This window comes from Lycium barbarum, chromosome 1 (assembly GCF_019175385.1).
Source record: "Lycium barbarum isolate Lr01 chromosome 1, ASM1917538v2, whole genome shotgun sequence".
NCBI classification, from domain to species: Eukaryota; Viridiplantae; Streptophyta; class Magnoliopsida; order Solanales; family Solanaceae; genus Lycium; species Lycium barbarum.
This window is the reverse complement of record NC_083337.1, coordinates 148,297,017-148,321,553: the sequence shown is the minus strand read 5'-3', so window position 1 is coordinate 148,321,553 and position 24,537 is coordinate 148,297,017. Positions and strand designations below refer to the sequence as shown.

The following is a 24,537-nucleotide window of genomic DNA, read 5'->3' as shown; positions in this document are numbered from 1 at the left end:
CAAGAAACCTCGCCTATATATATGTTCTCTCAACTTAATCGTTGATTATCAGCTAAACAAATTAAAACAGCATTCTACTTCGTGCTTTGGCAACATAAGTACTATATGAATAGTCTTAACATCAAATTATTGGTATTCTTAGCCTTTGTTCTAATAGTGTTTTCCCAGCCAGGTAAAGGGACCAGGTTGTTACATGAAAAAGAGTTGATGAGTTTACAGTCTCTTCAAAGAGGTCCAGTCCCTCCTTCTGGACCATCTGGTTGCACTAATATCCCTGGAAAGGGTGGCTCTGGCTCAGGTTGTCCACTCAATGAAATGCACTTTGCTGGTGCTCATGCTAATTTGTTAAGGGCTAGTTCTGCTTATCCGGGCAGCCTAATGGTTCAGTTTGGTGTTGCTGTTAATCGGAATGAAGCTCATCAATAGTACACCTATACTTTTGTTGTTCGTGTGAGCTTGCTTACATTTTCAGTCCCACAATGTTGAAAATACAAAGTTGTATAAGCCGGCAACTAATCAATTTGCGACACATGGAGTAAAGATTCATATAGTTGATTCTTACACAAACAAAATTAGTGATATGGGAAAATAATAATTAGTGGACATATTAGGAGGGTGGTGGATTTTTACGTTATTTTTCAAAAACTCTTTACTTTACATTTACTGAGAACTCCTTTTTGGATTTTCTTTGGGTATATTCCAATGTCTTCATTTGTTAGTAAATTATGTACAGAGAGATATTCATTTGACAATGTTTGAAGTTGATATCAATTAGTTAATCATGTAATGAATCTTTTCCCAAATGTGGTAATTACGGAAATCTCATACATACCGCTTGTTGGATTAAATGCATTGGCAATGTGTAATTTTATCATACAACTTAGTTGACATGACGTACAACATATAATTGTATATAGTACTTAATAAAATAAAATAAAATTGAACTCTCGGGGAAACCCGCAGCCGCTAGAAGCTCACTGTGTAATAGCTCGCAAATCACACAGGAGATGTAAATTGCATTAGGCAAGCCCGCTGCGACGAGGTCTGACTGAGAAGGCTGCTGGTAGGGGTGTACATGCATGGACCGGGTTGGTTCGGATTTTTTAAATACCAAACCAAACCAATTGCGTTGGGTTTTTAAATTTATACACCATACCAAACCAATAAAATTCGGGGTTTTCAACCTCGGGTTATCCGGTTTTTTTTTTTTTTCCGGAATAGTCTTGAGACAAAACATATAACTTTTACTTCAAATATTTCTTTAGTCCTAGTAAGATACAACTATGTAATTAAGGTGTTTCATAAGAAAATAACAAAATGTGAGAAGAGTGATGACATTGTATCAAAATATTCAACAAAAGATAATAAAATCGATTAATAAATATTGCTATTAATAAGCCATAAAGAAAATGACCATAATCTAAAAATACTAAATCATGCTTAAATAAGTATGGCTAATAAGTATTAATTACATGACAAGAAAAAAAAGTTAAGTTATGTATTTTCACTCTCTAAACCAATTATGCAAAACTAAAGAATAGATATCCAATATTGTTGTCATTCCTAATGGTAAACTGAATTTCTTTTGTTAGTATTAGTGTTGAGTTGGTTTTGGTTTGGACTTTATATGATTTACTAACATCCATAAGATATAAAACTTATTCACATTCAAAATCCTAAGTTCAAGCTTGAATAATATGATAATAGATAAAAAAAACTATGAAAAAATTTAACAAATATTTATAAATTACATTACAAATAATTTTTTTTTATGTATAAAATATTTTAAAAATGGAATACATGTAATGTTGGGTTGGTTTGGTTCGGTTTGACTTTTTTTTAGCTAAAACCAAACCAAATCAATTATGGTCGAATTTTTTTTTCAACACCAAACCAAGTCAAACTAAACCACTAGTCGATTTTTTTTCTCGGTTTGACTGGTTTTATCGGTTTGGTGCAGTTTGTCGGTTTACTTTGTACACCCTTAACTGCTGGTGAGGAGAATTGATCTCAGGTCTCTCATGTGGAAAACCACTCACCCAACTTAGCCAACCCTTGCGGGTATAATAAACTTAATTTGATCATATAGAAAATAAAGTTAATATTTTTTTCATAATCAGTTAAAATACATTGATCATATAAAAATTATTGACACCAATGATATACACAAGTTAAACCCAAATGAACTACGCGAAACTTCAGAGTTTAAATTGGAGAATGGCATTAAATTAAAAACATAGATATCTCGCCAATTCCTTAATTTCGTGTTACAAGCAAATTAATTAATCTAGGGGTGAAGAGCCAACTAACTTGACAAATTCAAACTTTTATACCAAGCATTTTAAAATGTCTCAAAAGATTTAATCTGAAACCAAAAAAGTATAACCTAGTAAACAATCGAATAAGGTTTCAACTCACCATGTTACATAAATTAAGGCTCTTAAAAATATTGAAGCAGTAGACATTAATTGCTTTATTGGATAACATTGATTTAACGACTCTCTTCTTTGGTGGAAGATGACTTAGCATGCAACACAAAAGTTCACTTGCGTATTCAATTTGAAGAACCGAGTCAATTGGCAACGAAGAATTGGTAGCTCCATCAATCTTAATTGTTAACTAATTATTTAGTACTAAGTATGAGGACATCAAAATTGAAAGACAAGAAAAAGAAAAATAGGATTCATGCATCTTTCTAAGGCGTAATTAATAGTCACATGATTTGACTAATTGAGGTACGAAGTTAATATCTTCCCATGGTAATGAATGAAAAACCATATTGACTTGTGAGGAATTAAAATAAATAGGGCATAAAAAGCTAAATAAATTCATTATGAAAAGCACGTGCTATAGTTAACAGATATACTAAAAATTGTAAAATTCTTACATTATTCAAGGCAGTAATCCAAGGAGAAAACTTATCTTTTTACATTTGAATCAACCATTCACTTGAACGTCTGAGCCATGCATCTTATATGTTTTTAAGGTTTTCACATATTCCGACATTTAATAATTTTAGTTATTAAAGTACTATTTGTTTAAATTGTTGTCAACGTTCCACGTCGGCAGATTTAAAGGTCCTTAATCTCTTTATATGGTCTTAAGCAATTCTTTCCTCATGAGCTAGCTAGCTTTTAGAGTTTGAATTAGGCCGAAACTGAACCTTCATCTTATATTGTCCATGCTCAAGATGTCCACTCTTCTAAATTAATTAAAGATTCCTAACTCACTTTCTGTTCGCATAGTGTAGATAAAAACGAATTAAGGATAGATTTCACGTATTGGGAAACTTTTTTCCTATATAGATACAATGTGAGAATATTTTTTTTAATGCTTATTCCCACGAAAAGTCTATCAAATTTAAGCATATATGAATGTGTGAAGATCAGCAAAATGGACTTTGACTAGACCACTTGGTAGATTAATTTATAAATGAAAGAAAATTCTCAATGTATTTAGTAATCATGTACTATAAATCTTTGAATTTGCTATGTAACAGGGAGTACTCCTAAAAACTTTTTGTAAAGAAATGGATCATGGGTCTAACTCAACCTCAAAAGCTAGCTTATGAGGGGAAAATTGCCCAAGTCCATATAAGGAGACCACCCATCTCATTAACCACCGATGAGGGACTTTTTTCATTCTTCAACACCCCACCTCACGCCCAAGGCTGGACATCTTTCATTCTTCAACACCCCACCTCACGCCCAAGGCTGGACATCTGGAGCGTGAGCAATTTAATTTGGGGGCCTAACATCGGGTGAGATGGGTCCTGCTCTGATACCATGTAAAGAAATGGATCATGGGCCTAACTCAACCTCAAAAGCTAGCTTATGAGGGGAGGATTGTCCAAGTCCATATAAGGAGACCACTCATCTCATTAACCACCGATGAGGGACTTTTTTCATTCTTCAACACTTTTTGCGACTCAAGTAGTAGTACTAATAGTAATACTAACAGATCTTGATATTAACCATGTTCATGATTCTAACATAGTTCCACTTTTTTGCGAGCTTAAAAGTAAATAAGAATTGGAGATATCCAACTCACAAATTGTAATTGAGGAGGTTTTATGTCCCCTCCTTCACGTATTTACTTTTTTGAATATTAATATACAAGGTAGGAATCAATGTCAAATCCTCAGTACTTTCTGGTAAATATAACCTCAGATGAATCTGACTTCAATAAAAATAAAAATAAAAAATCACATAATGGAAAGACTTAATACTGATAACTTATCACAACTGTGCAGATAATAACTTTAATTACTAAGCCGCTCTTATTTAAAATAAATATTAGAGTACATAGATCGATTTATTTATTGGGGCTAATAGTATAGTACAAATATCACTTTTTTAGCCAATGCGAGGAACTTGTGCAACATTGTTGTTTGTGTCAACAAAAACACGAACTCGATCACATCGAAAATCAGTGGTACCAGAGATCCTACTGGAGCAATATTAGCTGTGACCAAAGGGTTTTCTCTTTCAGTTGTTTACTTTGCAGTTTGGCCTTGCTCCCCAACTAGTTCAGGCCATGAACTCTTTCCTGTGTAATACAGAAACATATAGTAGGACTCGATAATTTTACAAGGGATCTCAGACAATATAATGCATTATGTAGCCTGTTTGTTCAAGTTTTTGGGAGGTCAAATCTCAAATGTGATTATTTTTAAAAAGTGTGGTGTTTTGTCAAGTTTTTGAGTGAAAATAAGTGTTTCTCGAGAGTAGAAGAAGCTGTTTTTCAAAAGCTAAAAAAATATTTTTTGCCCAAATTAACTTTTTTTTTAAAAGCACTTTTAAAAAAAATACATCTAGAAACACTTTTTAAAAACTTGTTCAAACAGTAATTGTTGTTCTAAAGTACTTTTAAATTAATTGTAAATTAATTGGCCAAATAAAACTATTTCTCGCCAAAAATATTTTTTTGAAAAAAACACTTTTTAACTATAATCTACTTTTAGAAGTTTAGCCAAACAGATTAAAATTACAATTACTGAACACTATTTGCTTTTCATTACGAACAAATTATACTTGCTCGAGAAATTACCTTCACAGTCTGACATTTGTGTTGTGTATTTCTTTTTGTAGCTGTGATCCTTTCCTTGTCTTGGGTACTTGTTTACTGTAAACTGTATAGGTATTTATTGTAAAGGATACCAAGTTCCTTAGAGCATATTTTAAAAATGAAAACAAAATTGAGGGGATTTCTTGTAATATCGAAACTCTGACTTTTTACGTGGCCAAATTTACTTCTTTTTCTTTTTGATTTTTTCTCTCCGAAAATGTTGACTTTTGGTTATGATGGTAGGACTTTCCGTTGGTCATACTTCGATATGCAAACTGGCAGTACTTAGTATCTTTATTAGGGACCCCCGAAAAAAGAAGAAAGAAAAATGCAATCCCTTATCTGAAAAGTATGCCACATTTGTGGCTGGCAAAAATTAAGACCCCGTTTGACTTTTTAAAAAATTAAAATATATGAATCTGAATGTACATCATAAAATTTATATATTATATTGAGATCAAAATACGTTATTGAAATTTAGTAGAATATAGAATTTAAATAAACTATTGATTAATCTTAACACTACATCAATAGAATATTTAAAATATACGATAGTAGGTGGTTGTGATGGCTAACGGTGATTGTGGGTGCTGACTGATGGTGGTGGTTGATGATAACGGTGGCCGATAGTGGTGATTATGGTTAGTCATTGCTAGTGGTGCTACTAGTGATTGATGCAGTGGTTAATTGTAATTGTTGATAAACGTAATTGGTGGTGGTACTTGATATTTGTGGTGGATGATGGTGCAGATAGCTAATGAGATGGTTATTGATAGCGGTGATTGGTGATGTATGATGACTAATGTGGTGATTAGCGGTGATTATAGTTGGTTTGGTGGTGACGATTGTAAATGGTGGCTAGCAAGTGATTGTGACGACTGACTGTGGTGATAGAGGTGGTGGTGGATAGTGTGGTAGGCGGAAGTGGGTGATATTAGGCTAAAAGTATGTATTTATATTATATTATCGCCTCATATCTTACTCATAGATATGTTGTTACATCTCTATCTTGGGTGTTTTGAGCTAGTGACATGTTTATTATGTGTAAGAGTGATTTCGATGAAAATGAAAGAAAGTGATGCAAAATAGAGGTGAAGAACTCAAAAGGAGCTGAAGCTTTGTGGACGCTACCGGTGCTTGCGTCGCGAGCAGATTAGCGTCCTTGAGGTGCTGCAATTCTTCAAAAATAGTGAACTACAGGTTTTTACTCTTGAATGTATTAATAATTGCTATAGCATTTTTTTAGTTAAGCAGTTTAAAATAAAAAATTTAATCTTAAAAATTGTTTGAACTTATTCTCTCAGTGATATTGAATAGTTATAGCTAAGCCTTAGTTTTCTGTGGAATTCGACTCCAAACTCTTTATCTGAATATATTTACAGTGACCGCTTATCCCGTTTAGGGCTAGAATTAAGCGTGATCGGTGGGTAATAGTGAAAGTGGATGGAGTGATTGTGAAACTTCTTGGATAGATAATACCTTAAGTGGTCGTTTGGTTGCTAGTCAAAATAGTCCCGGGATTACAATCCCGGGACTAATTTATCTCATCTGTTGGTATTATTTTATACCATCTGAAAGATGGTATAAAATAATCCTAGTATAAGTGGGTTAAGAAGGTATAAGTTGAGTTATTCCAGCACTAATTTTTATACCACGTTTGGTACAAGGTATAAAATAATTCCGGGATAAATTTATACCTTATACCAAACATGGTATAATAGTATTAAAACTTTCTTCTAGATCCTAAGCATTCAATCTATTCAAACTCATTTTATCAAGTTGTAATAAAAAAATAAAAGCAAATGCACTTGTGTTGGACCGTTTCACATAGTTCAAGGGCAAATATGAATTATTTTTTCTCATAAAAAAGGTCCACTTGTCAAAAAGGTTTAAGGGCAAATTTGACAATTTATCGTTACAAATAATGGGAGAACTTTCATAAGTACAACCTTTTTAAAATTAAATTATACAAACTACAACTACTTTCAATATTATATAACGTACCATCAAAGTAACTTACATGGTATATCTTAAAAGCTATCATTAATCCTCCCTCAAGTATAAAACAATCAACGGAAAATAAATGACTATTCCTAAAATCTTGCATAAATAAATGGTAACGTCTTAAAAATATCTCTCTCCTAGGCTTTTGTGGGGTCACACTGTGTAGGAAAGGAAAGTCAAGTTTTAATTAATATATATTTTTAATTTAGAAATGACCTTTATATATATTTGCAAATGAATATCTAGCTAGTATAAAACCCTACTTGAAAAAATGGTTTTCTCAAAAAAAAAAAAAAAAAGTCAGATGCATAGGGTTGTTAGCTCGTTTTGAGTTTATTTTTTCCAGTCCTTTTATTTATATTTTCTTACTTTTCACTTTGATGCAATTATCTTTTTTGTGACTAAAAGAAATTGTTGGAATTATTCAATATATTACTATTAGGAAAAGTGCATGAATATTCATATTAATTAGTAATTGTTATTCACAGTTCAGTATGAAAACTATTCTTTTAACGAGTTAATTTTTCAATGCAGGTTATGGCTGAGGAAATTGCAGAATTCAGTGGTCCGCCACAGCTTTAGAGAAACAAATCAAGTAGCTCATGTTTTGGCGCACCAAGCATAGTTGGGATCTCAAGTCTCTGTTCAACCTATGTTAATGTTTACTCCTCCTGTGTTTGTAATGCAAGAACTAAATGATGATGAGTTAAGTATGTATGTCACTAGGAAAGTATCTACTATTACTTGTCGTCTTTTGGCTAAGTTAGGTAATCGTAGTGTTATCAACTCCGATGTAATGGAAAATTCGGCAATTACATCGTAGTTATAAATAAAGAAAGTCTTTATGATAAAAAAAAAAAAACATATAGCACTAGTATTTCAACTATTTTAATGATATAAGATACATATATAAACACACACAAACATGCACTGTATATATGTACAATAAAAAAAAAGTTACAAGTTTTTATGCTGAGGCGCGAATAATATTTACTATATGTTCATGAACCTTTCTTAATATTAATCTTTTCGAATAATTTCTTTTAGTCATAAAAAATAATTTCATCAAGTGAAAAATAAAACAATAAAAATAAAGAGAAGGAAACGAAAAAGAATCTTTTCAAAACAACGAGGTCTATTAAATAACAATATTCATCTAATTTTGTTTTATTTGGAAAGTTACATTAATTGTCTCTCATGTCCTCTCCATATATTTTGGGGGAGAATAATTGTAAAAGAAAGAGAAAGTAAAAGGATATGCATTATTGGTAGTGAAAAAAAAACTCCTAAAAATATGTGGTATAAAGATACTGCAGATTCTAAAAAGTTCTAAACTATGTAAATAAATTAAAGTAAACTGTATTTGTGTAATTTTTTAAAGTAGTTGTAATTCTTTAAAATACTTTTCAAAAACTTGTATATGTGTGATTTTCCCTAGAAAATGTCCAAGTATTGTAAAGCTTTTTTCGTTAAAAAATAATGACATATACGGACCAATCTTGTAAAGACATAAGTACTCCCTCCATCTCAAATTATCTGTTTTTTTTTGTTTTACACGTCCCTTAAGAAATATTAATTAGGATGGTATTTGACTACTTTATCCTTATTTATGTCTAAGTTATAATCCTTTTTCATTAAATGTTTATTTTATTTATGTGTCATATCCATTAATGATAATATTCTACTAAGGAAAAATGATTAAAGAAACAACTAATTGTGCCTTAAACTTCTAAAACGATAAATAATTTGACTGTTTTTAGTAACTACGATAGATAATTTAAAACGGAAGAAGTACTAATTAGTTAGTTTCCTTGTTTCACTAGGATCTTAGTTTCCTTGTTTCACTAGGGTTCAAGATTGTATCCTATATATATTCTCTCTTGGTGAATGAATGGAACAAATCAAGATTGTATAGTTTCTACAAAATTCAAACCATTTCACAATGTTTAAAAGTAAATTTGCATCTTTCCCCTTTATTTAATTTAATAAGGGCAAAGGTGAAAATATACCCCTCAATTTTGTGATTTAGAGCAGATATACCCCTCGTTACAAAAGTGGGTATATAGACCCTGTCGTTACAAAATGGTGCAAATATACCGCTACCGCTACAAAAGGGAAGAACGTTAAGGGAAGAACATTTTGTAGTAATGACATGTATCCTTTCTTTTCTCTTCTTCAGCAACATCAATTGCCTTGTTCCTTTGACAACTTTAATAGAATCGAAAATGTTGAGTCGAAAAGACCAACACTGGAGATGAGTCCGGCAAAATATAAGCAATTTTGAAGAAAAATATGGATAGTTTCTGACTCATCTACTTTTAAGTTTCAACCTTGCAGTATATTTTCAGATTGTATTAATTAAGGGTTGAATATTTATTTAACTGAAATCTAGGACTGACTATGACCTGCATATATACCCGCTATGGTTAAAATTTTGCATGCCAAGCTAGAAGTGCACACAGCAGCTCGGTTTCCAGGTTATCTCTCTAAACTAGAACTAGTCATGTCCCCAAAGAGGTGAATTTCATCATGCTAATTCTAGTTTTAGAAAACGGAAAATTAACAAGTTGTCCTTTTGAAAGTTTGTGCTAGCAGGGCAGACAAAGCTACTATATTCGTGGCACAAGAGTTTTAGAAAAAGTTCTTGGTGGAAAAATATGTGAATGGACGGACCAGTTTGCGAATCAAAGGGCACATGGTAAGACTATATAGACCAATCAACATCAGAACTGCATTATCAAATGGCATAGCAAAGAACCTCACCAGCTTTACCACTCTTGTCACAACGTGCTACCAAAAACCATAAGTTTTGGAGTAGTTGTATGTCAATCTGGCTTAACAGAACAATTAAGCGCTCTCCCTCAACATCATAGCATAGGCACATCCCGCCACAGAAAAATCCCAAAACAGTACTCTGGTCTTGGATGGATCCAGTCTTTTCGCGATATGCATTTACATTTTAAGGCAATAGAATTGTGCAGCATTAGACCCTTCTCACGACGTCCTAGATAATAAGAACAATCAACTTTGTTAGACGGGCTGATAAATGCGATGGGATACGCCAGTGAATCCCTATTTGTGAGATACCAACATTGTCTCAAGTATTTGGTCCCTCCTCTTGTAACAAAGATGGTTGCTATACTAATTCAGCATCATAAATTCAGAAAAGAGAAGATATGTTTTCAAAACAACAAATCTATTAAGGTTCATACTCACTTCATGTCCTATCACAAGGACTAGTGACATACAGGATAACAACCTTCTACTTAACCATACAGACTCTCACGAGAGTGATCAAAGTAACTTCTAAAAAGAATATAAAGAATGAAATCAAGCACAGTAGTATCTCCATGGGGCCTTCAAGAATGACTGAAGCTGGTGGCAATGGGAATGACGACTACCAGGATGAGAATCAGGAGAAGTATGATAGCAATGATCATGCATTTCCTGCTGCTCTTCTGGTATTTTTTTGCAGTCTTGAGGTTCTTGGCTCCATCATTAACATAATGGGCAGCATTCACAACATGGTGTTCAATGTCATCCATTTTCTCACCTTGTGCCTCAACCATGACAGCCATATCCAAGAATATCTGGTGCAGCTCAAGCAAGCTCCTTTCTATCTCCTTCGCTGCATCGTGACGGTCCTGTATCTCGACCACTGTTTCCAACACCTTCCCCCTCCCATGCTCCTGCACCCCCACCAACAAAGTTTGTTAGTCAATCTATAATGGAGTAACAACTATGCTTCATTCCAATTTTGTTTGGTCCGCTATAAGAATCCTCACTATCAAATTGGACTGCTAACAATTCAAAGTTCAATAATTTAGGGTCGGTTATATGAATCTTCACTATCGATTTGGAACATGTCAAAACTCAATAATATCCTCTCTATTCAGAATTCAACAAAACTGTAAAGTGTCCTAAATTTGGTAATCCCTTAAATCTTCAAATAATACTTCCCCCATAAGACTCCTGGCTTTCAATTTGGACTAGGAACAGTTCAAAGTTCAATAATGAGGGGTAAACTACATGAATCCTCACTAACGATTTTGAACACTCCAAAACTCAACACTTCTGGGTTGCTATATAAATCCTCACCATTGATTTGAACTATAGTAACACCCCAAAAATTCAATAATTTGGCGCTCAACTATAAATTCTTACTAATTAATTGGATTTTGGACTAGTAACACTCAAAATTCAATAATTTGGTTTCTATGACATAAGTCAACAGATCTGTACAACGACCTAAATTTGGTAATCCCTTCAATCTTGAAATAAAATACTTCAAATCAAGCCACCATGAAAACATTTATACAAAAACTATTGATTTACAGAAACAAAAAATGGGGCAAAAAAGACACAATTTTTGGATTTGTTTAGGCATACCTGAATAGCTCTAGACATAAATTCTTCACCACCTTGACCATTACCACTAGAAATAATCTTGTCAATAACTTCTTCATCAGGTTGTTCACCAGTAACAGTAAAATATCTTCTCCCAACAGTCTCTTTATACTCAGTCATCATCCTTTGCCTTAATCCCTGAAAATCCATCATTAATTCCTTAAGCTTTTTCCTAAGCCCATTAGTCACAGCTGATCTTGTCCTATCAACTGGTGTCCCTTCTTTACAACCAGAAAGACGCCGGTTTGTAGCATTAGACCTGTCCATTTCTTCTAACTGAGACCTAATAGCTCTTGCCTTCTTCAACACAGCTAGAATATCTGAGTTTATGCGATTTCGCATTGATTTTAGAGCTTCAGGTTTGTGTAAGGACTTGCTTTCTTCGTTGGTATCTTGTAAACGACGAAGAATGTCTTTGATTGAGTTCATTTCTAGCTTCACCTTTTCAGCTTCTTCTAGGAAAGCAGTGAGGTTTTGATCCATTTTGGTTATCCCCATTTCTAAATCGGGTCCAGCTTCGACGTCTTTCATGGCTGCTTTCTTTAGATCAACATAGCTTGTGAAAGATTTTGTCATCAGATCATTCATCTTGAATGTTTTTGAGAGATTTGCAACAAAAAAGAAAGCAAGAAAATGATATGATATGGAAGAGAATTTGCAGTGATTGAAAATGGGAATGGACAATCTATAGGATATAAAGAGGAAGATTGAAGGAGGGGAAATTAAGGAGCTAGAAAGATAGCCGTTGGAGGATCTTGTGTCTAACGGCTATATTTTGTTTTGAATATAATAAGGTTTCTTGGATCTTATGTTTCATATCAGCAAAATGTTGTCGTCCCATGTTATTTTTCACAGTTTTTAGATGTACCCAGCAACGTATCTTTCCTGAAAATTGGATTCTTAGCTAATTAATAGTGTAATTATTTATGGGTTTGACTTAATTTAACAATTTCACCTCAGGGGACCTTATGCTGATATAAAAAGTAAATTATACACGTCCCTTCCTTTTTTTCACAAAACAGTAGAAGTGGGAAGTGAAAATGGGATTTCAAATTGAACGTATCAAAATGGTAAATTCAAAAAGGATTTTTACAGTGGAAACACCACATAACGTTATTTCTAGTGCTCTTGGAGCAGTCGGTCTAGCTCCCGAACCTACATGTCTATGACTTCAACAACAATAATAATATACCTGATGTAATTCCACAAGTGAGGTCTGGAAGGGTATGATGTATGCAGATCTCACCCCTATCTTTGTGGGGTAGAGAAACATGTCTATGACTTCAACAACAATAATAACACACCCGATGTAATTTCACAAGTGAGGTCTGGAAGGGTACGTTGTATGCAGACCTCACCCCTATCTTTGTGGCGTACAAAAACATGTCTATGGCTTCTACAACAACAATAACACCCGGTGTAATTCCACAAGTGAGGTCCGGAAGGGTATGATATATGCAGACCTCACTCCTATCCTTGTGGCGTACAGAAACATGTCTATGACTTCAACAACAACAATAACATACCCGGTGTAAATTCCACAAGTGAGGTTTGGAAGGGTATGATGTATGCAGACCTCACTCCTATCTTTGTGGGGGTAGAGAAACATGTCTATGACTTTAATTTTTTTCCTAGGAAATTTGCCTAGTGGAAGATCTTGAATTTGAGAATTTCTACACCAAAAGTTTTCTCTTAAAAGAAGGTATCCATGCTTGTATGGCGATAGTGAATACTTTTCCCGTGACAACAAACCCCTCTGACGGAAACGTTCTCTTTCTCACTATAGAGCATAGACTGAGCTCACTATGAACCCTTTCGATTATTAGTAGCGGCTCTTGAACTAGCCCTCTTTCTTTACAAAAAGGAAAAAAAGTTACATGCCCCTTTACTTGATATTATATTAGTAAAATCAAGCGTAAAATGGATGAAATAATGAAATAGAGTCACTTTGAAGTTCCCTCTTGAACGAGGCATGTAGGAGCGCCACTACTAAGAAGTTTCAGGAGTTACGATGGAAACATCGCACTCATATTAATCGTGAGTTGAGTACGGGAATTGAACTCTTGCATGCTAGATCACCTATGTGATGTTTTAACTTTGACAGAACACCTAAAGACCCCTTTAGGCTTTAACTTGGCGTGTTTCATTCAGATCCCATTTAAACTAAATGTGGCCCTAATTACTTCGCCTGTACTTGATTTGTTTATAATCATTACCCTTACCCCTCCAACAATAACTAGTCCTAATAGGAGCCACTACTAAGAAGTTTCAGGAGTTACGATGGAAACATCGCACTTATATTAATCGTGAGTTGAGTACGGGAATTGAACTCTTGCATGCTAGATCACCTATGTGATGTTTTAACTTTGACAGAACACCTAAATACCCCTTTAGGCTTTAACTTGGCGTGTTTCATTCAGATCCCCTTTAAACTAAATGTGGCCCTAATTACTTCCCCTGTACTTGATTTGTTTATATTCATTACCCTTACCCCTCCAACAATAACTAGTCCTAATTATCACCCACCCCCACCCCAAGTATTTGGCTTTATATAATTGTTACCCCCCCCCCCCCCCCCCCCCTCAAAAAAAAGAAAGAAAATTGGTAGCTGTATTTTAATTGAGGAATATAGAAGATATATGGAAGGAGATAAGGAAATAACCGTTAGAGTGGCTAACTATAAAAGTAGATGGTATTTTAGATTTCTTTACACATCAAATTAATATAATGTGACTGTTATTGTACACTCTCATGCGTCAAACGTCATTTTAAATCACTTGAATTATAGAAAAGTCAAGTACATGAGGGTAATTAAGACTCATTATTATTTGAGGAGGTAACGGTTATAAAAAAAATTCAAATACAGGACTATAATTAGGACCACATATTATTTAAAGGGACCCAAATAAAATCCGCCAAATTTTTAGAAGTACTTTTAGGTATTCTGTCTTTTAACTTTTGAAATCATCCAATCAATTTTGAGGAAACCCTTTTGAACCTTAACTGACTCTTACTAGTGAGCTAACCTAAAGTTCTGAATTATGAAGTTCATCTGATCAAGAAGAAGGTGTTAGATAGTTTCGAAGCCTCGTTGAATATGGTTACCTATTTACTCTTAATTAATTTTTAAATTATTTGGTTAAGGCATGCGAAATGAAGAAAAGAATTATATAGAATTGCATCAAATGAAAAGAAAGTAAAATTTTCACAAATAGCTACCTTTTAGCTGCTTCTAACAAGTTATAACTACAAGTTCATTATTTACAATTCGTAACTGTTTTTTCCTATATTTAGGTCCTGGACGCGTAGCATAAATATAGCCAAAATATAGACTAAATACACGGAACTGTTGAGCAAATAATGCCTCTATTTAAGGGGAAAAAATCTTTTTCAAATTAAACAGAAATCTGTTTTTAATGTTCTATAAATCACGCAAATCTTATTCTGTTCCATATCTAATCACATATCTCATTCAACATCTAATCATTCACATAAAATTTGAATTCAAAAACTCTCTTCATATTTTTTCCCAAAATATAACTAACAAAAATCTCTTTTTAATGTTCCATAAATCATGCAAAGCTTGATTTGTTCATCAACTGAATTACACATTTCATCGTGTAACTGCAACTTTTTTATTTTTTATATTTTTCTGAACTTTTTAGTTGTTTTTCATATATATTTTGGCTATATTTTTAATTGTATTTTGATTATTATGTTCAATATTACTTATTCTGGTTTCTGTTGACTATATTTTTCATATATTTTGACTATATTTAGAAAAATTTCAGAAAAAAAAAGTTGCAGTGAAAACATTGCTACCTCAATTATGAACTTAATTATGGCTATATTTTGGCTATATTTTTTAATTATATTTTGATTAATATGTTCAATATTACTTATTCTGGTTTCTGTTGACTATATTTTAGATATATTTTGACTATATTTTTCAAAATTTCAGAAAAAAAAAAATTGCAGTGAAAACGTTGTTACCTCAATTATGAACTCAACTTGAATTCGATATTTCAACAGATGAATTCAAATATATATTCGTCGTTTAAAACACAAAAATAACAGAGAATCTTACATATTTTAGGAAATAGAGCTGAATTTTGGGGGTAAAAGATTGAAATTAATGAGCAGTTAATACAGAGTAAAAAAAGGAAGTGAAAGAAATCAGAAACTGATTTGAAAAGCACGAAATTAGGGGAGATGGGGAGTTAGAAACGTGTATATGTAGGAAAAGGGGGGGGGGGGGGGGGGGAGAGAGAGAGAAAGTGTGCAGCTAAAAAATAGGAGTGTGAGGAGTGGTAAGTTAATTGGTAGAAAAGTGGGTAGCTATAAGTTGTAAAAATATAATATTATAGCTACTAAACTTAATTATTAAAAAGTATAGTTATGTTTCATAAATATGTAACACAGTAAGCTATGTCAAGTAAAAATTACTGAAAAGAAACTATACCAGACTTAATTATTACAAACCCAAAAGGAAAAAGGGTCAAAAATATCCTTCTATTTGGGAAAAGGGTTAAAAATATTCTCCGTTACAAATTTGGTTAAAAAATATCTCTCCCGTCATTAAAGTTTTGAAATAAACCTCTGTCTTAACAGAAATTCCCAAATTCCCCAAAATACCCGATTTTATTTTATAAACCTGTCTAGAATATACTTGGATCGGTAAATTCATACTAGAAAATAAGCCATAATTACAACTTCGTGTATCAAATCAATAAATAATTCGAGATATTTATATTGTGGTTCCCGTTTCTTGATTCATGTCAAGCCAATCAGAATGAAAAATCAAATAGTTGGCTCTATGATCGTATGGGTTTTTTTATTTAATTGGGTCGGGTTTAAATGAAGCGGATTTAAAAAATGAAATCGGGTTGTTTTGGGAAATTTGGGGATTTCCGTTAAGATAGGGATATATTAAACTTTAATGACGAAAGGAGTATTTTTTACCCAAATCCGTAACAAATGATATTTTTAACCCTTTTTTCAAAGTAGAGGGGTAATTTTGACCCTTTTCCCAGCCCAAAAAGGCAAGTCGTAAAAGAACATATATTGTGCACTAACTTGACAAGCCAGGCAAAATCTAGTAAAATCTTTTAACAACCGTTGGGTCCCAACATGAAATGACCCTCTAAATACTCGTTATTCTAACTTCAAAGAACGATTGCACAAAGAAATATTGGAAAAACACAACAAAAGTGTCAGCAATGAGAAGAGTGATAATCTGTAAAATAGACACTTGACAATTCGAAGAAAAATAAGAGGGGAAGAATGCCTATATAAAGTTGGAGGAATAGTGAATAGTCTATGTTTTTAGCCCAAGTTAGAGGTGAAAAATAACTCACCCTAAAATTGTTAAACATCATTATTAGTTTCAAATATTAGTATTTCATTGTACAACTACATCTCAATTTTCGAATCCTACAACATCAGTAAGCTTGTAGGTAAGGGTCAAACATTCTTAAGACCGTTGTTTAAAAGATTTCCAGCATTTGCAAAGTATTTAAAATATAGCCACAACTGTTTAGAGAAGAATTCGCTTTTTCTGAGTCCTAACTTCAGGACAACATTGTAGAGTTCCAACTTCAGGACATTACTATCGAACAGTTCTAACTCCAGTCTTGTGTTCTAAAGTTCAATAGTCGCAGTTCCAAAGTTCAAGTCATCGGAAAAGAAGAAGCGACTCTCTGATGTTTTCTTAAGTTGTGGCTTCTTCTTAAATAAATTACAAACGCCCGATATGTCCTAAACAGCAGCCTTAAAAGTGGTTTCACCTCCAATAAATGCATAAAGGTGTCACATCTTAGATAAACCGAACTGAGAATGACATTAACATTTCCAAACTTGCAGGATCACTTTGCTCATGACGTACATCATTCAGTATCTATCTCGTAGGTTCTAATTGCTCAGATATTCTCCAAATTGCAGATAAATTTGCCTAATAATGCTCTCGACTTGAACTATATGCAGAATTTAGTACCAATACCTTGGAAAACAGGGAGGCAAATGTTTGACATATTCACAAGTTTAATAGTGCATATACATCCTCATTCTCCATGAAAAGGAAAGTAAAATCTAAAGCAGTTAGAAAGAGAGGCCAAAAACAAGGATATGATTAAAATGCTGTAATGGTGTTTCTAAGATATTTACTTTCTCTTTCGACCGCGACCCCGATCCCTTCTGGCTGGAACATCTTTTGAAGTGCCAACATCTTCCTTCTCTACCTCTTCCCCACTTTTTTCCTCATCACTACCCTCATCAAAGGTCTCAGTTCTGTCTGTAGATTCTGTGTCCTCGTCTACTGGTTCTTCAACAGCGGTTCCTTGTTTCGAGAGCTTATCGCGAAGTTCTCTGAGTTTTTTCTTCTTTGAATTCAGGACTCCAAGAAACTGGAAGTAAAAGGAACAGAGTCATGACCAATCATGGAGGAACTTTTTGGGGTGTCCAGAAAGAACTTGGATTACATAAAAGGTTAAAAGAAAGAGCAAAATCATAATAAATCGAAAGAAACACGTGAAATAATAAACAGAGCTTAGTGCTTCATCTGAAAACAGCACCTTTGCGTATATTGCAGATTCAAATTCTTCTTTCTCTTTGCTGAGTTTCTCGCTTTGTGTCAAACATTTTTCTGCCTCCACTCTCAGCCTCTCAAATGACTGAGTTTTACTGACAACTTCATCCTATTTATATCGAATAAACTCGTGAGAATTCGAAACGAATAAACTCGTGAGAATTTGAATCAAATAAATTCGTGCGAGTTTTCACACTGCAGAACCATGTACATAGCTCTTCCCATGAAAAAAACAGATAAACAGAAAACTGTGAAAGCATACCTAACTGCAGAACCATATAGATCGCTGTTTAGTTGGAAAGAAAGAAGAAGTGACAACATTTTCTAAAGCAAGAGATATCAGAAAATCAAGATGAGAGAAGACATTCAATTTACCATGTTAAATATGCAACGTAAAAAAGGCAGGAAGCAATTGTAGTAACTCGAGTATTCACTCTGTAGATACTACTTTCTCCTTGCACTGGGAAGAAAAATAAGGAGAAATCAATCAGCGAGAGGAGGGCTAACACCACTCACTACAGGAAAGTCTTCAAAGTATTCTCTTTATATACAAATGATGATGAACTTAGGGCTCTCCTGAAAGAAGTCTTGTATGGGACAGATTCACAATTTTTAAAATGTCTAGACATACTGAGATGGAAAATCATTGCAACATAGTGTCCACTTAGAATGGCACATAACAAAATTCGAAGTATTCTCATGTCACATTGTTGGTGATCTATCATCCAGAAGCTGCAGATCAAGATGATTCCACTTTCATGCTCAAAGATAAAAATGGGCACAAGCTCAACTGAGAGACAGATCTTAGGAAACCAAGAAAGCAATCATTGAATCAACGGTGCAACCAACTATCGCCTGACCACCTAAATCCATATAGAGTATGAAAGGGAACTATAGGCACAGATACTGAAGTATTACATCCTCCACCAACATTGCTAACCACTTAAGTTCATCTGATTATCAGCTAGTAGATTTTAAGACAACAGATTGATAAAAATTTAAGCAAATTGAAAAGGTGCATGGAATAAATTGTGACTTTAAATAACAGACAGCACAGCAATCAAGAATCAAGATTCTTACACTCAATCTAATATTTGAATCCATGAGGAAGTCCAGGATATCAACTGTAGTTTTTTTGCTATTAGGAGATGGTTGGCATTTCCACCGCCATTCCAGCTTTGTGCCTTCTTTCTCAAATGTCCATGAGAGCTACAAAGATCAAAGGAAAATAATGGGATACATGGAAAGCACATCATAGCTTTTCAAACTTCCAATAATACGAAAAAGATATCTATTACATCGACTTTACCTTAGACAAACTTTTTGCTCTTTAGGACACTCATTAAGCAATTAAAAGCAAAGATGGCTAAATTTGACTATAAAGCTGTGGAGAAAAACAACAGACTTTAAGAAGCAAGAAGAGCAATCTAAACAATTAGTGCATATGGTTAAAATCACATTCTCAGCCAAGGCTCCGAGCTAAGTGCACCCTCTTGCGCTACTGCATTTAGAGAGGACAACGGTGCGGTGTAGGGCGGTTGTGGGGTGGGTTCAACCTAACCCGCAAAGACTCAACCCACCCCACATAAACCCACCCTACAACCACTCCGTTTAAAGAATCAAAAGGATTAGTCTGCAACCTTCAATGCATGAAATCTTTACCCTATAGGGCAATTATTAAGAGTTATATACAATAATAGCATATTTTTTGAAATACTGCAGATATAGCAGTTTTTATATCATATATAGCAGTTTTAAAAAACCTACATATAAAAGTACTACCATTCAAAACAGTACTGCACCACTAAATAAGCAATCAGTTGGGATCCTTATCATTAATTATTGGGTTTACATTAAAATCTTGAGTCCCTTCTCTCTCTTCCATAGAGAAACATACGGTAATCTTCCAAAGAATTTCCTCTCTTTATCGATTATTCTATCATATCTTAATTTTTTTCATAATTCATCTTCTTATTCTCTGTTCTATATTCCAGAATGCCATTATAATCTATATACTATTAAATACCATCACTATATACAATACAATGTATATATTTGTTCCATGTATATATTTTTGATTATCCTCTCAAGGTAGGGGTAAGGTATGCGTAAATTCTATCCTCCCCAGACCCCACTTGTGGGACTATACTGGTATGTTGTTGTTGTAATGCACAATCCATGGGAAACTTTTATAACTAGACAAGTTTTTAAGAAATATTACAATTTATTAGCAACATTATCAAGATGACAAACAATAGCAATAAATTATTTGCATTTATAGCGGAAAGCAATTGAAAACCGACAGCAATTAAACATCAAACCCATTAAAATAGGGATAACGATTAATCATCCATAAATCCTCTTGTTCTTTCTAATATCTTTTGCTTATCTCCTTGCCGAGGGCCTGTGCACCCACAGGATTAGTCGGGGCTCAAAGAGACTCGGACACCCGTGGCTAATCAAAAAAAAAAAAAATATCTTTTGCTTATTAATGGGGTATTCCTAAAACAACAACAACAACAACAACAACAAACATACCCAATATAATCCCACAAGTGGGGTTTGGGGAGGGTAGGGTGTACGCAAACCCTACCCCTGCCTCGTGGAGGTAGAGAAGATATTTCCGAAAGGCCCTAGGCTCAAGTAACACATATCAAAGCAAATTGAAAAGGAGAATACAAAAGTAACAAAGACGTAACAAATAATAAGGAAAGCATTATATAGCACTCAGAGAAAAGGAACAGTAACAACAAAATAATACGATAATTGAAGCACAATAAACAACAAGTAGTAAGAGATACTGAAGGACCAGAAACTACGACAATAGTGCTAATACGCGAGACGACACTCAACTACCTAGTACCTACTAACCTTTTACGCTAATCTGCGACCTCCAGATCCTCTTATGTAAGGTCATATCCTCAGTAAGCTGAAGATGCGTCATATGCTATCTAATCACCTCTCCCTAATGCTTCTTCAGCCTACCTCTACCTCTCCTTAAGCTCACCATAGCCAACTTCTTACACCTCCCAACTGGGGCATCTGCATATCTCCTCTTCATATGCCTAAACCATCTCAGTCTCGCTTCCCTCATCTTGTCCACCATGAGGCCACTCCCACCTTCTCTCGATTATCATTCCTAATCTTATCTCTCCTAGTATGCCTACACACCTCATTTCCGCAACTCTCATCTTTTGAACATGAGAATTCTTAACTGACCAACATTCTGCCTCATACAACATAGTTGGTCTAACCACTACTCCTAAGAACTTACCTTTAAGTTTCTGTGGTACACTCTTATCATACAAGACCCCGGAGGCAAGCCTCCATTTCGCCCACCCCTCACCAATACGATGTGTGACACCATCGTTGATCTCCCCATTTTCTTGGATTAAAGACCCAAGATATTTGAAACATCCTCTCTTGGGGATGGCCTATATATCAAGCCTCACTTCCACGCCAACCTCATGTGTTACATCTCAAAACTTGCACTCTAAATATTCATGGGCACAAATAAATGGAAACATACCAAGAGGATAACTTATATAAAAAAATAAATTCCCTCTTTTTACCAATGTCCTATTTATTATCTTTTTTATAGAAGTTATCCTCGGGTATATTTCCATTTATTTTTGTCCATTTTTATGAATACCCCAAAAATAAGCAAAAGCTACTGGAAAGAACGGGAGGATTTGTGGATGAGTAATTGTTATCCCTGTTTTAGTGGGATTGATGTTTAATTGTCGTTGGTTTTCAGATTGCTTTCCGCTACAAATGCAAATAGTTTATTCCTATTGTTTGTTATCTTAATAATGTTGCTAATAGATTGTAATATTTCTAAAGAAATTGTATAGTTATAAAAGCTTCCCAATGCATAATCAAATTAGTCAGATGCAGAATGAAGGTTATCCAATCTATAACTAGGCTTTCCAAATCTAACAGGGTTGTAAGTCTACACTTTAATGTAGAGTTTAAGTTTTTAGGTATTGTATAAAATATTTACATAATCAGGTCACTTATTGAGTATTTAAGTAAATTTCTATGACAAACATTAATTAGTAACTAACCTGCAATGATAATCACCTACGCTGATAAAAATTCTACACTATCACTGTATTTAAGTTAAAACCTCTTAATATAAACACTCTCTTATTTCTATAGCAATTGGATAGTTAAATATTATCAACTTATCAGTCACTCAATGACTGCAGAATAATCGCAAATGGGTTAAAATCAATTGTATGAACCTTATATCTTCATTTCACTCTATTTGGACAAAAGAAAACTCAAATGAGGAGCACTATTTATCGAAGTAACAAAAAAGATTCATAGAAAGAAATGCTATATTAAAATGTCATAGGGAATACATCTCTATAAAGAAAGGGAAAGGGAATACATCTCTATAAAGAAAGGGCAAACTTAAAAAAGTCATTTAATAGTGCAGTTTGGACAAGGGAAAACTTAAAAAAGTCATTTAATAGTGCAGTTTGGACAATTTAGTTAAAAAAAAAAAAGTCATCCAACTCTTTTGCCTTGTTACGAACACAAATGAACTGGGTTTGACTTTCAACTCTGATGGATTAGATCTATCCAGAATAGGAAAAGTCCAACTTATCTATGTAGATTTAAAGTCAATCGCAATAGATTTTCTATATAAAATGTGCACCCCACAACCTCCCCGCCCTTCTAAGAATTGTAAAAACGATTGTTTCGTGGAGGCTCAAACCCACACTGCCCTATTGTCATCCCTATTTGCGTTTGAGTAGTATGAAGGTCTTATGATCGGTATTTAATTCGCACAAACTGAACAATCCAAGGAATTAACTTATCTTATAGGGCTACTGCAAAGTGTCAAATCACGTTGAGCAACTCATGAATCAAAAACACAGTCTGAATCAACTATTCCTTTTATATGCTCAAAAATTAACATAGAAATGACAAAAATATTTAAAACACTCAAACTATAAGAGTTAGTCATGCCTCTTAAAATTATACTGCAATATGAGGTTTCATCATCAAGTCATATGATTAACCAAAAATCTCATCTTTAGAGTGCCTTTCTGTTCTTTCAACAAATTACTCAACGCATAAATTACCACTATAGGAAACGATCAAATAAATTGAATGTGCAATAAACTAGGTTTAAAGAAAAGCTAACCCTTTTATGGCCAGTACCAGCATCATCAAACCCATAAACAGAACCAGGCTGTTGAAATCCTAAATACTTCTCACCCAAATCAATATACTCCGAAACGGGTTGATCCCATTGAGATGCTCTCTCTTCAACCTCTTCCTCAGATGCTGCACAAAGCCCAAAAAATTACACGGCAAAAAGTGAATAACCCCAATAAAAAGTCTGGAAATTTTCAAGAATATACAGCTATTGAAAATTATTACGCCACATCGCCCAATATACAACATTATACATTATGTATCAACCTTGTATAAAGTGTATAATAGTATATAAAAGGTATTTAGACACAAATATGAGCTAAATGACAGATGCGAATCTAGGATTTTCAAAATATGGTTGCACTACTAAAGAAAGGAAAAAAAAAATGCATTAAGTGGGAATTGATCATTGTTCCTCTTAGTATTAAGCCTTTTATAGCATGGTAATATGAGATCAATTTTAGAAAATATATATATATAAAATATCTACTTTGGGGGAAAGGCCATTGGCTCACGTGCCCTAAAATTTGCACACAAATTCCCCCAGGCTAAATCGGGTAACAAACTCAAAATATGGGGCTACATGGCGCAAGTATTTTCAAAAATAGACATAGAGCGTAATTTTCCCTAGTGGGTCGGGAATGAAATGAAAAAAGAAGGGGAAAAATACCATGGCATGTCCAAGCTTGAAGTCCATCAGTGATGAAGAGGTCAAAGTGAGAAGAAAACCATGTGCCTTTCACAAATATATGTTCCTTATTGTTGTTGCCAATTTCCAGTTTGAGGCATGTGTGTTTTGGACTTGTTGACCCCATTGAGTCTAGAATTGCTGTGTGAGAACAACAGAAAAAGGCCATAAATAGTCGTTTAAGTAACGAGTGGTCTAAAATGATCCCTTAATTATATGTTTACTAATTTTAGTCCTTTAACTATCTAAAAACTCTCCGCCTACCTTATTTCTTTGACTTCTACTTGTACTCCCTTCACATCTTCACATTTTATTTGGGAAAAAAAAAAGAAGCTTCTTTCCCTTTCTTTTATTTTCCTTTTTTTTCATTTTTCAAAACTATGTTTCTAGGGTAAAAATGGTTGCAACATTTTTAACTTTTATTCACTTTTAAAAAAATATTTAATTGGTACCCAATATTAGATAGTTTTTTTTTTTAAAAAAAAAGTGCTTTTCTCCGTTTTGTTTTTCTTCTTTTTCTTTTTCTTTTTCTTTTTAGTTATTGTATAATACTCCCTTCGTTTTAATTTATGTGAATTCATTTAACTGAGCACGACATTTAAGAAAGAGTGAAGAC

The 24,537-nt window shown here is 33.8% G+C and overlaps 2 protein-coding genes and 1 long non-coding RNA gene across 3 annotated transcripts; all 3 read right to left on the bottom strand.

The window, feature by feature from the left end:
- Positions 1-4,461: 4,461 nt before the first annotated feature.
- LOC132614232 (uncharacterized) lies at positions 4,462-5,512 on the bottom strand. Its single transcript, XR_009572227.1, has 2 exons — positions 5,050-5,512; positions 4,462-4,548 (listed from the first exon to the last, which is right to left on the bottom strand). It is a non-coding gene; the product is annotated as an uncharacterized LOC132614232 (long non-coding RNA).
- Positions 5,513-10,250: 4,738 nt separating this feature from the next.
- Positions 10,251-12,667, bottom strand: LOC132642716 (syntaxin-related protein KNOLLE). Its single transcript, XM_060359779.1, has 2 exons — positions 11,461-12,667; positions 10,251-10,760 (listed from the first exon to the last, which is right to left on the bottom strand). Exons 1-2 carry the CDS (start codon positions 12,064-12,066, stop codon positions 10,431-10,433), a joined length of 936 nt encoding a protein of 311 aa, XP_060215762.1. The 5' UTR covers positions 12,067-12,667; the 3' UTR covers positions 10,251-10,430.
- A 4,788-nt stretch (positions 12,668-17,455) lies between these two features.
- On the bottom strand, positions 17,456-24,108 carry LOC132642706 (DNA repair protein XRCC4). The gene is made up of 5 exons (XM_060359771.1): positions 23,904-24,108; positions 23,220-23,362; positions 19,142-19,270; positions 18,048-18,170; positions 17,456-17,879 (listed from the first exon to the last, which is right to left on the bottom strand). The coding sequence occupies exons 1-5, from the start codon at positions 24,088-24,090 to the stop codon at positions 17,637-17,639; spliced, it is 825 nt and encodes a 274-aa protein (XP_060215754.1). The 5' UTR covers positions 24,091-24,108; the 3' UTR covers positions 17,456-17,636.
- Between the last annotated feature and the right edge of the window lie 429 nt (positions 24,109-24,537).

Coding starts and splice junctions, on each gene's coding strand:
- LOC132642706 (XM_060359771.1), bottom strand. CDS start 24,090: ATGGCCTTTTTCTGTTGTTCTCACACAGCAATTCTAGACTCAATGGGG. Junction 18,171..19,141: donor ATTCAAATATTAGATTGAGT/GTAAGAATCTTG, acceptor CGATATAAATAG/GATGAAGTTGTCAGTAAAAC. Junction 17,880..18,047: donor AATCTGCAATATACGCAAAG/GTGCTGTTTTCA, acceptor TTTTACTTCCAG/TTTCTTGGAGTCCTGAATTC.
- LOC132642716 (XM_060359779.1), bottom strand. CDS start 12,066: ATGAATGATCTGATGACAAAATCTTTCACAAGCTATGTTGATCTAAAG. Junction 10,761..11,460: donor TTATGTCTAGAGCTATTCAG/GTATGCCTAAAC, acceptor GTGGGGGTGCAG/GAGCATGGGAGGGGGAAGGT.